General features: G+C 38.4%; 5 protein-coding genes across 6 annotated transcripts; 3 read left to right on the top strand and 2 right to left on the bottom strand.

Annotated features, from left to right (window-relative positions):
- Positions 1-102: 102 nt before the first annotated feature.
- On the top strand, positions 103-5,265 carry LOC121591662 (cuticle protein 19-like). 2 transcript variants are annotated; one of them, XM_041912402.1, is made up of 3 exons: positions 103-178; positions 257-313; positions 4,877-5,265. In XM_041912402.1, the coding sequence occupies exons 1-3, from the start codon at positions 170-172 to the stop codon at positions 5,177-5,179; spliced, it is 369 nt and encodes a 122-aa protein (XP_041768336.1). In that variant the 5' UTR covers positions 103-169; the 3' UTR covers positions 5,180-5,265. The 2 variants fall into 2 exon arrangements, with proteins under 2 accessions (XP_041768336.1, XP_041768335.1); XM_041912401.1 differs by lacking the exon at positions 4,877-5,265 and having other exon boundaries at positions 110-178; positions 257-702.
- Positions 1,802-2,373, bottom strand: LOC121591664 (cuticle protein 19-like). The gene is made up of 2 exons (XM_041912405.1): positions 2,319-2,373; positions 1,802-2,243 (listed from the first exon to the last, which is right to left on the bottom strand). The coding sequence occupies exons 1-2, from the start codon at positions 2,325-2,327 to the stop codon at positions 1,890-1,892; spliced, it is 363 nt and encodes a 120-aa protein (XP_041768339.1). The 5' UTR covers positions 2,328-2,373; the 3' UTR covers positions 1,802-1,889.
- LOC121591654 (cuticle protein 19-like) lies at positions 3,050-3,550 on the top strand. The gene has a single exon (XM_041912394.1). The coding sequence runs from the start codon at positions 3,102-3,104 to the stop codon at positions 3,489-3,491; it is 390 nt and encodes a 129-aa protein (XP_041768328.1). The 5' UTR covers positions 3,050-3,101; the 3' UTR covers positions 3,492-3,550.
- Positions 5,266-10,792: 5,527 nt separating the features above from the next.
- Positions 10,793-11,553, bottom strand: LOC121591665 (cuticle protein 19-like). Its single transcript, XM_041912406.1, has 2 exons — positions 11,507-11,553; positions 10,793-11,166 (listed from the first exon to the last, which is right to left on the bottom strand). Exons 1-2 carry the CDS (start codon positions 11,513-11,515, stop codon positions 10,813-10,815), a joined length of 363 nt encoding a protein of 120 aa, XP_041768340.1. The 5' UTR covers positions 11,516-11,553; the 3' UTR covers positions 10,793-10,812.
- Positions 11,554-12,313: 760 nt separating this feature from the next.
- On the top strand, positions 12,314-12,733 carry LOC121591660 (cuticle protein 19-like). The gene has a single exon (XM_041912400.1). The coding sequence runs from the start codon at positions 12,333-12,335 to the stop codon at positions 12,708-12,710; it is 378 nt and encodes a 125-aa protein (XP_041768334.1). The 5' UTR covers positions 12,314-12,332; the 3' UTR covers positions 12,711-12,733.
- Positions 12,734-14,115: the final 1,382 nt, after the last annotated feature.

The following is a 14,115-nucleotide window of genomic DNA, read 5'->3' as shown; positions in this document are numbered from 1 at the left end:
GGAAATTATCAACCACAATTCGGTTTTTCGGTGAGCGTAGTCGTATCTCAACAATAGTCACTGGCCGGGTATAAAACCACCGAGCGCGAGACAGATTGACATCAGTACTCAACTAGCGCTCAGTAGAAACAGTTTCACCAGCTCTAGCTAAACCTCACTAACCAACAAAATGATCAAGGTAAGCTCGATTGGGACACTGTGTGTTCAGCGGCGAAACGATTCAGTTCAACAGTACTAACTCTCTATCTTATGACAGATTGCTCTGATTCTCGCCCTGGCCGTTGCTGTGTTTGGATATGGTCATGAACATCACGACTATCATTCGCATCCCAGCTATAAGTTCGAGTATGGCGTAAAGGATCCTCACACCGGAGACCACAAGAGCCAGTGGGAACATCGGGACGGAGATGTCGTCAAGGGAGCGTACACTCTAGATGAAGCTGATGGAACCAAGCGAGTGGTTGAGTACTCGTCCGACAAGCACAACGGTTTCCAGGCTCACGTCAAGCGAGTGGGTCATGCTGACCATCCGGCTGTCTATGGACACCATGAGGCTGGACATTCGTACAGCCATGGACACGCCAGCAGCTACGCTAAGCTCAACCAACATCACTGAGGAATCAGAGCATTGTGATCTATATTCATCATCTTTAACTGTCACTGTGATCTTATCTGTGTAAATACATTTCATTTCATCAATTCTTCAAATCCAATGGTCTCAAGTAACTGTCCTTCCGAAATAGCTATAATTTATCAACAATACTTTTAGTAATATGGTATTTTAAACTATTTCTTCAAAAGTAGACATTTTAAAAATTATTCTATGATAATGTGTAATGCTACATGATAATAATTCTACAGTTTTTTTTTTTCAATTTTTTTTCATCGTTTGATACCTTCGTTCAATTTGATTCAGCAATAAAGATAAACGTTTTGTAAATGAACAAAAAAACATATTTGTATGATTTACAGTGCTTTTGAAGGTTACAATTACAAAGTATTTAAAAAGAAACAATTTTACAATATTGTAGCCAAAAAAACGGGTTTTTATTTAGTTTTTTTTTTTATATTTTTGTATCGGTTTTAAACATAGTTTTCGATTTAAAATAGCTTGCCACATTGCTGTATGAAGAGCTTATTTTGTTTATGATTTCTAACTGCGAGTATAAATATTTTAAATTCAAAATAAAATATTTTTTACTCATGAAAACTGTACTATCAAGGATAAAAAAGTGTATCTATATTTGATAGACAGGACAAGGAGAAATTATTTATCGCTATTACTTCTTTCTTCTTCTTCTTTTGGCAAAACAACCGTTGTCAGTCAAGGCCAGTCTGTACCACTAAAGGGGTTGGCTTTCGGTGACTTATTCATTACCAATTGTAGGATAGTCAGTCATATGCGTATGATGCACGGTCCATTCGGGGCTTTAATCCATTACGGGCATGTTATTAAATTGTACGAATTGACGACTGCACCACAAGACCGACCCCCCATTCCTTATTTATGTATTGCTAATGAATGTTGATTGTTTATCATATAGCATTTATCATTTATAATAAAAAAATATTTCTACAAATAACAATAGAAGCAATCAAGATAGCGTTTGTCAGAAACAATTTAAATTTTTGTATGGTAATACACAATAACCGTTTGCTAAAGACACAGAAAAGCTAAAGCAACTTTAGAAAAATATCGCAATTTGGTATAATGTATGCTTATTTCAGTTTTTGGTCTAAAAAATGTTTTCAATTACTGGTATAAAATAAGAACTAAAATTAAATTCAAAAATGTATTCCTTCTTTTATTCACTTCTTATTAGACAATCATCAATTCGTAAAAAAAATAGATTTTTTTTTTAAGTTTGCGTAACATCAAATCCCTTTTTTTAGTTGTACTTATGCAGCTTGCTGTAGCTGTGACCGTATCCATGATCGTATGATCCACCATATCCTCCCTGGTGTCCATACACTTCCGGGTGGTGAGCTTGACCCACTCGCTTGACATGAGCCTGGAAGCCGTTGTGCTTGTCGGACGAGTACTCAACTACTCGCTCAGTTCCGTCGGCCTCGTGCAGGGTGTACGCTCCCTTGACGACATCTCCGTCGCGATGTTCCCACTGGCTCTTGTGGTCTCCGGTGTGAGGATTCTTTACTCCATACTCGAACTTGTAGCTGGGATATGCGTAATAATCATCAACAGCAGCTGTCACAGCCACCAACGCTGCCAGAGCAACGAATACCTTAAATGAAGAAATTCATTTTGTATATATTTTTTAATCTTTCATTTTTTGAAACAATGAATCTTTAATACAGACCTTGAACATCTTGGTAATGGTTAGAAAGTTTTATTGTTTGACTGTAACGAACAAAAGCTGAATGATGTTTATAGCTGTGTGCACTGGTTCTTATATACCAACCGGTCGGAAAACTTGTGTAAAGATAACAACGTCAACTACCACTCCGGTGGCTATTTTTTCCCCAAAACTGACGAGTGGCATCGCGTGTTCCATTCACTTAAGGGTTTGAACTTCTGCGCAAACGGTTTCACGACGATTGAAGTTTCAAATGATTTTCGTTTACTTATTTTTCTTTTGCCTACAGTGTTTGGCCTACCCAAACCATTTATAAATAGATATCTATGTGTGCCTTGGCTTGGATGTTTGAAATGCTTGAAACTAATATTTGTTTAAGCAAACTGTTTTTGTCCATAACAACGTAACAGGACATTCACACATTAATAACTTCAATAATTCATCAACCCTTTATTAGGCAAAACAATAGACCTGTGCCCAAGAAAGTTCTCGCTTTGCTACCCCAGCATTTGTATCGATTTTCGGGCAAATAGCCATGGTTATACCAAAAATTATGACCAAATATATACCAAATGATGACATCATTTGACAATTTCATTTCTACACCCATATGCAAGGTCATGGACTTGCCAAACATAAACAAACGAAAGCAAACCACACATTCCAACCCTACTCGCTTCGCTTCATATTTAAACCCTCATACCCAACTCAAACGCCATCAGTCAATCGCCAGCCACAGCTCACTCTGCATCCAACCAATCCACAAACCAAAGAAACCTTCCCAACATGATGAAGATCACGATCGCCGCCCTCGCCCTGCTGGCCGTCGCCGTTGCTGCTTACGAGCATGAGGACTATTATTCGCATCCCAGCTACAAGTTCGAGTATGGCGTAAAGGATCCTCACACTGGAGACCACAAGAGCCAGTGGGAACATCGGGACGGAGATGTCGTCAAGGGAGCGTACACCCTGCATGAGGCCGACGGAACCAAGCGAGTAGTTGAGTACTCGTCCGATAAGCACAACGGCTTCCAGGCTCATGTGAAGCGAGTGGGCCATGCTCACCATCCGGAAGTGTATGGACACCATGAGGCTGGACACTCGTACAGTCATGGACACGGTCATGGACATGGAAGCAGCTACGCCAACGGCAACCTGTACCAGCACCATTACTAAGGAGCATTTATGATAGCTCCGATTGTTTTCCTGTGATTTGAGGACGAATAAAATTGAGGCTGAGAAAAAAAAATGAAGTTTTATTTTGTAAACGCATGTTGGCTCATAATGTTTGATAATTAATATTTTGTAAGTAGTTGCTTCGATGATACGAATACATTTTGTTTTTTAGCTATAAAATGTGTTGAAACTACTTTTCAAACAGTTATTCACCCAATCTCTTAGGTGAACAAACTTTACAATAAGCCAACCACGGCAAAATGGGAATATTAAGCAACTGTGTGATTTTTTCCATGAAAAAAAAAATTTTCCATCATTCTCAGCTTCTACTACTTATTTTAGATAAATTTAACCAGAAGACATCAAAATAACGCATTGATATAAAAAATCTTAAAATAAAAGTTAATATTCCACGTGAGGCTGTTTTGACATATCGCCAAATTGGGCATTTTACACTGGGGCAATAACAGTCACAACTACAGCACTTTTTAGGAAAAAGTCAATGCTTTGTGCACGGGTCGTGAAATGTTTTATCTTCCTCTCTGTTAATTCACTGTAAAGGATAGCCCCTCCAAATATTCCAAAAATATACTTTAAAAGCTAAACCACGTTTTACAAGTTTCAATTTTCAATTTTCAATTTCAAAAGACGTATTCAATGTTTCTGCTTTTTACAGACAAATCCTACAGAAATACCATATCTATGAAAAAAAAGCCATATTTTTTACACATTCTTGTAACATGGATTGAAGCTTATTTTCAATGCAGTAAAAATAAAGTGTAATAAAACTTAAATGGCGTTGATAAAGCAAACCACAGTTTGACTTCAATAGACGTATTAAATCGCCGATTCGACGTAGCTCGACACCAATCAATGCATCTCTTGAAGTCTTGGAATTTGTCTTTCATGTTAAACAATATTTAAAAAAAGGATCCTGCTTATCCTAATCGTAATTCATAATTTCCATAATATGCCAATATTTTAGTTAAATGTTATGATGTTATTTGACTTTTTTTTAGAAAAAGCATAAATTGTACATCTGGCTAAAAAAATCAAGATTGTAAAATTGCATCAGAACACTAACGCATGGGACAGCGACCATTTTTTATGCCTTGCGTTTCTTTGAATGTAACGCCCACATGCAAGGTCATGCAATAACTTGCCAAACATAAACAAACGAAAGCAAACCACACATTCATGCCCAACTCGCTTCGCTTCGTATTTAAGGCCTCATACCCAACTCAAACGCCATCAGTCAACCGACAGGCACAGCTCAATCTGCATCCAACCAATCCACAAACCAAAGAACCATTCCCAACATGATGAAAATCACGATCGCCACCCTCGCTTTGCTGGCCGTCGCCGTTGCTGCTTACGAACATGAGGACTATCATTCGCATCCCAGCTATAAGTTCGAGTATGGCGTAAAGGATCCTCACACCGGAGACCACAAGAGCCAGTGGGAACATCGGGACGGAGATGTCGTCAAGGGAGCGTACACTCTAGATGAAGCTGATGGAACCAAGCGAGTGGTTGAGTACTCGTCCGACAAGCACAACGGTTTCCAGGCTCACGTCAAGCGAGTGGGTCATGCTGACCATCCGGCTGTCTATGGACACCATGAGGCTGGACATTCGTACAGCCATGGACACGCCAGCAGCTACGCTAAGCTCAACCAACATCACTGAGGAATCAGAGCATTGTGATCTATATTCATCATCTTTAACTGTCACTGTGATCTTATCTGTGTAAATACATTTCATTTCATCAATTCTTCAAATCCAACGGTCTCAAGTAACTGTCTTTCCGAAATAGCTACAATTTGTCAACAATACTTTTAGTTATTTGGCTTTTGAAACTTTTTCTTATAAAGTACACATAGTAATTATACAGTTTTTTCCAATTTTTTTGTCATCGTTTGAAATCTTTGTTCATTTTTTTAAGCAATACAGATAAACGCTTAGTGAATTAACAAAAAACATAATTGTATGACAGTACACTTGCAGGTGACAAAATTGACGTTTGCGGTGAACGGTCGTGTTTAAGTTTGCTCCGTACAAATCAGATAATTTTTGCGTTATTGTGATCGCGCTTGTAGTATCACTAGTTTGAAGACTCTGAAAGTAGAGAATTAACTGCAGTAGTATGCTGTAACACTTGATTAGTGGCATTAAAATCGGTCTGTTTCGGGTATAATTTCCTGTTTTCGTCGTGCTCTGCGTCGTGCTATTGCTCGTCAATTCACCATGACTCACTGCCGGATTTGCTCACTGGACACCGAGGAAGCAGTTATCATATGTGGCGGTAACTTGAATATCTCTTCGTGCAAACAGGCTTTCCATCCAAAGTGTCTGAAAATGCCAAAATCGAGCATAAAAAGTGTTTCTCATAGCAATAATATTGTTTGGATTTGCAATATGTGCACCAACAACAACTCCGATAATGGCTTGGTTCTTGGTGAGAAGGCACCCCGCCTCATCGAAACGATTAGTGAGATGAAGAACGAAATATCTCACCTAATAAATGAGTTGAAGAGAGAAATGATTGCAGAGATTGATCTACGAATACGCACAAACTATTCCGAATATCCTCTCACACTCACTAGGAACCATGCCACTAATACTTCACAGTTCAACGAAAGATTGGCTTCCACTACTACACTGAACACTACGCCTGTCCATCCAGTCAAAACTATTCACAACACCACGAGCTCTTCGGAAATGCTGCCTGGATGTTCTCATACACGCAATATCACTCACACTCTTTCATCTACTTCACCACACGAACAAACACAACGAAGAATCGGTGTTGACAGTGCAGCTTCGGCTAATCATTCCTTTAATCATAGAAACGCATTGCTTACCGGTGCAGCAACTGATGCAAGTTCATCGTTTGAAGGCTTCGTTCCAAATGTTGAGCCACGAGTATGGATGTTTGTCACTCACATCGCACCGCACGTTACTGAAGAAGATATGACAGCTTTTATTACCAATCGCCTTGAAAATAATAATTGTACGGTAAAAAAAATACTTCCTCGTGATCGTGATCCTGCAACGCTTCGATTCATCTCCTTCAAGGTCAGTCTCCCAAATGCACTTAAGAATAAAGCACTTTCACCTGCAACTTGGCCCCGCGGTTTCGTATACGCCGAATTTGAGTTCCGCAATAAAAAAAACAACGATTTTTTTACACCACATACCCTATACAACTCACCAATATGATAATGAGATCACAGATCGTCCCGAACACTCTCACACCCGAAGAGAACAACCCGAACACCGAACATCATACTGTTTCGCTCTCCGACACTCTCGCAACGATCACACACTCACAGCCTCCCATGAGTGAACTTTCGATATATTATCAAAATGTGCGTGGGCTACGCACTAAAACAGCTGATTTATATGCAGCAAGTTATGAATCAGAATATGACGTTATAGTTTTAACTGAAACATGGCTCGACGATGCTATTTCCTCGACGATGCTTTTTGACGATAACCGCTTCACAGTTTACCGTACCGATCGTTCCACTACTAATAGTACAAAGACAAGAGGAGGGGGAGTTCTTATTGCAGTTAAAAAAAAAAAATTGCCTCTAGTCCTTGCACTCCTCTCTCAAACATAACTGAGAGTCTGTGGATTCAACTGAGAACCCCTACGAATTCTCTTATAGTTGGTGCTATCTACCTTGCACCGGATCGTTGCAACGACACCCACACAATAAATGCTTTATGCTCCACTCTTCGGTGTGTGCGGGATAAACATACTGATGATACAATGATCCTTATGGGGGATTTCAATCAGTCTCAGCTCGTATGGAGCACATCAAACGAAAATGTAGCAGTTTTAAATACATCGGAATCCCGGATTAATCCTTCCTGTTCAGTTCTCCTCGATGAACTCAACTATGCAGGACTGTCCCAACTAAACTGCTACATGAATCCTCATGGTTCTATACTGGACCTTATTTTGGCTGATGATGGGATTCCTTACCACTTATTAAAGTTGGAGCTCGTTCTTGACCCTTGGATTCAACCAGACTCTTACCACCCGGTGATTGCTCTCCGCATATTTTCTGAATCAATCCACACTACAACACCACAACATACATCAAATATCCAGAGTCGGAACTTCCGAAAGACGAATTTTATAGGTCTCTCATCGGCTCTTACCAGCGTTGACTGGAGCCATATCACCAGAGACCCGGATCTCAACCAAAACATTTTGTTGTTTACAAACAAAATCACAAGCTTTTACGATCAGTTTGTCCCTCGTTATCAGACCCCAACCAAGCCACCCTGGTCTAACTCACGGTTAAAAGTCTTGAGAAAACAGAAAAAAGACTCCATAAAATGTTCCGTCAACATAAGAACGAGGTCAGCAGAAGAATATTTATTAAAGCTGCCCGTCTGTACCAGACATTTAATCGCCGAGCCTACGCCAAATACGTAAGAAAAATAGAAAACCGATTTAAAAGGGATCCAAGAACGTTTTTTAGTTTTGCTCGACAAAAACGAGATAGTAACAGACTTCCACCAATGATGCTTCTGAACGGAAGATCGTACACCGGTAATGTTGAAATCAGTCAAGCATTTGCTGATTACTTTTCATCAACATACGTGAGTAACTCGCCACCAGTCACTAATGCTGTTACGTCCAACCATATACCTGATGCTGCCGACATTCCTCTTCCTGTTCTGTCTGAAGCTGACATTGCCTCGGCTATCAACGAGTTGAAGCTTTCATACGCTACTGGGCCTGACGCTATACCCAGTGCTATTTTCAAACGCTGCAGAGATGCTTTAACTCCTGTCTTGACCACATTGTTCAACAAGTCTTTGCAGCAGAAACGCTTCCCTCAAGCTTGGAAATCTTCATTCATGTTCCCGGTTTACAAAAATGGAAATAGAAATGACATATGTCATTACCGTGGTATTTATATGTTATGTGCAGTCAGCAAAATTTTTGAGATCACCATTTCGAAACACCTATCAAGTGGTTTTAAAAATATAATCTCCAATGATCAGCACGGCTTTCTACCCAACCGCTCAATTGAAACAAACCTTCTCTCTTTATTGAGCACCTGCTATCCTGCAATGGACAATGGTAAACAGGTAGACGTAATCTACACCGACTTCAGTGCTGCCTTTGACTCCGTAAATCACTCAATGCTAATTTCAAAACTATCAAGCTACGGAGTAAATGGGGCGTTAGTCCATTGGCTCTCCTGTTATTTAAGTGATAGGCATATAACAGTGAATATTTCCTCCTCTATATCTGCACCATTCACCAACACGTCCGGGGTTCCACAAGGCAGTATTCTCGGACCTATTCTTTTTAACATTTTCATAAACGATGTTATTTATGTTATACCAGATTGCGAAAAATTGTTTTATGCAGATGATTTGAAAATGTTTCTACCGATATCAGATCAAACCGATTGTTTTACTCTTCAAAACTGCTTAACTCGATTTAACTCATGGTGTAATTCAAATTGTATGCGTCTCAACATATCTAAATGCTCTGTTATATCCTATACTAGAAAAAGAACCCCAATTGTTTACGATTATAAAATTGATGATAGATCAGTGCCGCGTAAAAATGTGATTCGCGATTTAGGCGTTCATTTAGATAGCAGACTAACGTTACAGAACCACTATGAAGCAATACTTTCAAAAGCCTTCCGTTTGTTAGGATTCATTTTACGTGTTGCGAAAGACTTCAAAGATCCATTCAGTATAAAAGCTCTGTATTGTGCAATTGTCCGTCCTACTTTAGAATTCGCTAGTATTATTTGGACTCCGACACAGCAATATTTAATAGATAGGCTAGAATTGGTTCAACGCAAGCTCACTCGTTCATTGTTTTACCGTCTCCCGTGGTCTCGTAATTCTGTTTGTCCCTCTTACCGTACAAGGTGCCTGTTATTTGGACTAGAACCTCTGCAACATAGAAGAAAGACGGCACAGTGCTTATTTATACACAAACTTGTTAGCGGATCTTTAGACGCCCCGTCAATTCTGAGTAAATTGAACTTTCAGGCCCCCAGTAGAATGTTAAGAACCAGGACATTATTTAACACAGAATTCAGATCGACTAATTTTGGATCTAACGATCCTTTATTAAAAATGATAAGTGCCTATAACTCGCTAGGAAACAATGTCGACTTGAACTCAAACTTAAACAATTTACGGACCTTTTTACATAGCTTAATATGACGCTTCCACAGTTTATGTTGTTTTTAATTTTTATTTGGTTGATTGACAGTTAAACTTGTTATGTTTTTTTATGCGTTTTTGTTAGCACTGTTCTTTAGCATTAACTATAGAAATAAGTATGTTATGTAAGCTTATGCCAGCTGGATAACTTTCGGAATAAATAATAATAATAATAATAATAATAATAATAATCACAAAGTATTTACAAACTAACAATTTTACAATATTTTAGCCAAAACAACGGGATTTTATTTAGTTTATTTCTTAGTTTTGTTTCAGTTTCTAAACATTGTTTTCAATTTAACTTGCCACATTGCTGCATGAAGAGCTCAATTTGCTCATGATTTCTAACTGCGAGTATAAATATTTTAAATTCAAAATTAAATACCGTTTACTCATGATAACTGTACTATCATGGATAAAAAAGTGTATCTACGTTTGATGGATAGGACAAGGAGAAATCATTTATCGCTTTTCCTTCTTTCTTCTTCGTCTTTTACTACAACAACTGTTGTCGGCAAAGGCCTGCCTATACCACTAAAGGAGTTGGCTTTCTGTGACTTATTCATCAGCCATACCAGGATAGTCAGTCATATGCGTATGATGCACGGTCCATTCGGGGCTTTAATCCATTACGGGCATGTTATTAAATTGTACGAATTGACGACTGCACCACAAGACCGACTCCCATTCCTTATTTATGTATTGCTAATGAATGTTGATTGTTTATCATATAGCATTTATCATTTATAATAACAAAATCATTTCTACAAAATTACAATAGAAGCAATCAAGTTCGCGTTTGTCAAAAACAATCAAATTGATGTTTGGTAATACACAATAACCGTTTGCTAAAGACACAGAAATGCTAAAGCAACTTTAGAAAAATATTGCATTTCGGTTTAGTTTATACTTATTTCAGTTTTTGGTTCAAATAATGTTTTCTATAACTGGTTAAAATAAGAAGTGTAAAAAAAAATGTAAATGTATATTGAAAAATACATCCCTTCTTTTATTCGCTTCTTATTAGACAATCAATTCGTTAAAAAGATTTAGATTTTTTAAATTTTATTTCAGGTTTGCGTTGAATCAAATCTCTTTATTTAATTGTACTTATGCAACTTGCTGTAGCTGTGACTGTATCCATGTTCGTATGATCCACCATATCCTTCTTGATGTCCATACACTTCCGGGTGGTGAGCATGACCCACTCGCTTGACATGAGCCTGGAAACCGTTGTGCTTGTCGGACGAGTACTCAACCACACGTTCAGTTCCGTCAGCCTCGTGCAGGGTATATGCTCCCTTGACGACATCTCCGTCGCGATGTTCCCACTGGCTCTTGTGGTCTCCGGTGTGAGGATCCTTTACTCCATACTCGAACTTGTAGCTGGGATATGCGTAGTAATCATCAACTGCAACTGTCACAGCCACCAATGCTGCTAGAGCAACGAATACCTAAGATGAAGAGATTGTTAGTAGTTTTGTATATATTTTTTAATCTTTCCTTCTTTGAAACTGTTATGGAGGCGTTTAGGGCGAAATGCGATAAGTGGGTCAACCTGCGCAAACAGTTCGGCTCCGACTGACTGGTCACTCAGCGAGCCGACGGGCCACTCAGCACGATCGAAAGGACGATCGTGCTCTCTTGGAATAAGGCGGTCGAGCGGGACGGTCACACACAAAAAGGGCTTAGAATTAATTAATTATAATATTGTATTGTTTTAAATAAGTACAACGTTGTTTTGGCCAAGTCCCCGCAATATCACACAAGAAACAATGAATCTTCAATACAGACCTTGAACATCTTGGTAATGGTTAGAAGGTGTACTGTTTGACTGTAACGAACAAAAGCTGAATGATGAGTCTATCGGTGTGCACTGGTTCTTATATACCAACAGGTCGGAAAACTTGTGTAAGGATAACAACGTCAACTACCACTCCGGTGGCTATTTTTTCCCCAAAACTGACGAGTGGCATCGCGTGTTCCATTCACTTAAGGGTTTGAACTTCTGCGCAAACGGTTTCACGACGATTGAAGTTTCAAATGATTTTCGTTTACTTATTTTTCTTTGGCCTTGAGTGTTTGGCCTACCCAAACCGTTTTTAAATAAATATCTATGTGTGCCTTGGATTGGATGTTTGAAATGCTTAAAACAAATCTTTGTTTGAGCAAACTGTTTTTGTCTATAAAAACATAACAGGACATTCACAAATTATTTACTTCAACAATTCATCAACCCTTTATTAGGCAAAACAAAAGACCTGTGCCCAAGAAAGTTCTCGCCCTTTCTCTATCTTCATAGCAAGAGTCCTTTTCAATTGCCAATCATTACCTACCCCGGTATTTGTATCGATTTTCGGGCAGATAGCCATGGTTATACAAAAAATTATGACCAAATATATACCAAATGATGACATCATTTGACTATTTTCATTTCTACACCCATATGCAAGGTCATGCAATACCTTGCCAAACATAAACAAAACGAAAGGAAACCACACATTCATGCCCAACCACTTTTGCTTCGTATTTAAGCCCTCATAGCCAACTCAAACACCATCAGTCAACCGCCAACCACAGCTCATCTAACCAATCCACAAATCAAAGAAACCTTCCCAAAATGATGAAGATCACGATCGCCGCCCTCGCTCTGCTGGCCGTCGTCGTTGCTGCTTACGAGCATGAGGACTATTATTCGCATCCTAGCTACAAGTTCGAGTATGGCGTAAAGGATCCTCACACCGGAGACCACAAGAGCCAGTGGGAGCATCGGGACGGAGATGTCGTCAAGGGAGCGTACACTCTAGATGAAGCTGATGGAACCAAGCGAGTGGTTGAGTACTCGTCCGACAAGCACAACGGTTTCCAGGCTCATGTGAAGCGAGTGGGTCATGCTCACCATCCGGAAGTGTATGGACACCATGAGGCTGGACACTCGTACAGTCATGGACATGGAAGCAGCTACGCCAATGGAAACCTGTACCAGCACCATCATTAAGGAGTACTTATGGTAGCTCCGACTGTTTTCTTGTGATTTAAGGACGAATAAAATTGAAGCTGAGAAAAAAACCATGTAGTTTTATTTTGCAAACTCATAATGTTTGATAATTAATATTTTGTCAGGAGTTGCTCTGATGATTCGAATACATTCAGATTTTTAGCTATAAAATGTGTTGAAACTACTTTCACTATTACTAAAGATATTCACTCTTTCTTTTAGGTGAACAAACTTTACAATAGGGAAACCACGGCAAATTGGGAATAGTGAGTAACTGTGTGATTTTTTCTATTATTTCATGAAAAACTATTAATTTTTCATCATTCTCTCCTTCTACTACTGATTTATCGATAAATTTAACCATATGACATCAAAATAACGCATTGATATAAAAATCGTCAAATAAAAAGTTAATATTACAAGTGAGGCTATTTTGACATATGGCCGATTTGGTCATTTTACACTGGGGCAATAACAGTCACAACTTCAGCATTTTTTAGGTAATAGTCAATGCTTTGTGCACGCGTCGTGAAATGTTTTATCTTCCTATCTGTCAATTCACTGTGTAGGATAACCCTACCAAATATTCCAAAAATATACTTTAAAAGCTAAAAAACGCTTTACAAGTTTCAATTTGGAAACTTTAGATCTAGGCGTAATTGAGTGGACAAACACAATACCTCTTAGCCTCATAAAGTGCCATACGTTATTATAATATGTTCATTTTTCCTCACGCAAAGTAGTTTCTTTTTTTTATTGTATTTATATTCAAAAGACGCATTCAATGTTTCTGCTTTTTATAGACAAATCCTACAAAAATTCCATATCTATAAAAATATGCCATATAATTTTTTTACTCATTCTTGTAACATAGTATAAGGCTTATTTTCAATGCGGTAAAAATAAGGTGTAATAAAACTTAAATGGCGTCGATAGAGGACACCACCGTTTGACTTCAATATACATATTAATTCGCCGATTCGACGTAACTCGACACCACTCAATGCATCTCTTGGAGTCTTGGAATTTGTCTTTCATGTTAAATAATATTTAACTAAAGGATGCTACTTTTGCTAATTCGAAATCCTAATTTTCATAATATACCAATATTTTAGTCAAACATTATGATGTTATTCGACTTTTTTTAGAAAAAGCATAAATTGTACATCTGGCTAAAAAAATCAAGATTGTATAATTGCATCAGAACACTAACGCATGGGACAGCGACCATTTCTTATGCCTTGCGTAAAATATACCAATATTTTAGTCAAACATTATGATGTTATTCGACTTTTTTTAGAAAAAGCATAAATTGTACATCTGGCTAAAAAAATCAAGATTGTAAAATTACATCAGAACACTAACGCATGGGACAGCGACCATTTTTATGCCTTGCGTTTCTTTG

This window comes from Anopheles merus, chromosome 2L, assembly GCF_017562075.2.
Source record: "Anopheles merus strain MAF chromosome 2L, AmerM5.1, whole genome shotgun sequence".
In the NCBI taxonomy this organism is placed as follows: domain Eukaryota; kingdom Metazoa; phylum Arthropoda; class Insecta; order Diptera; family Culicidae; genus Anopheles; species Anopheles merus.
Note: the sequence above shows the minus strand (reverse complement) of the source record. Positions and strands in the feature narration are given on the sequence as shown.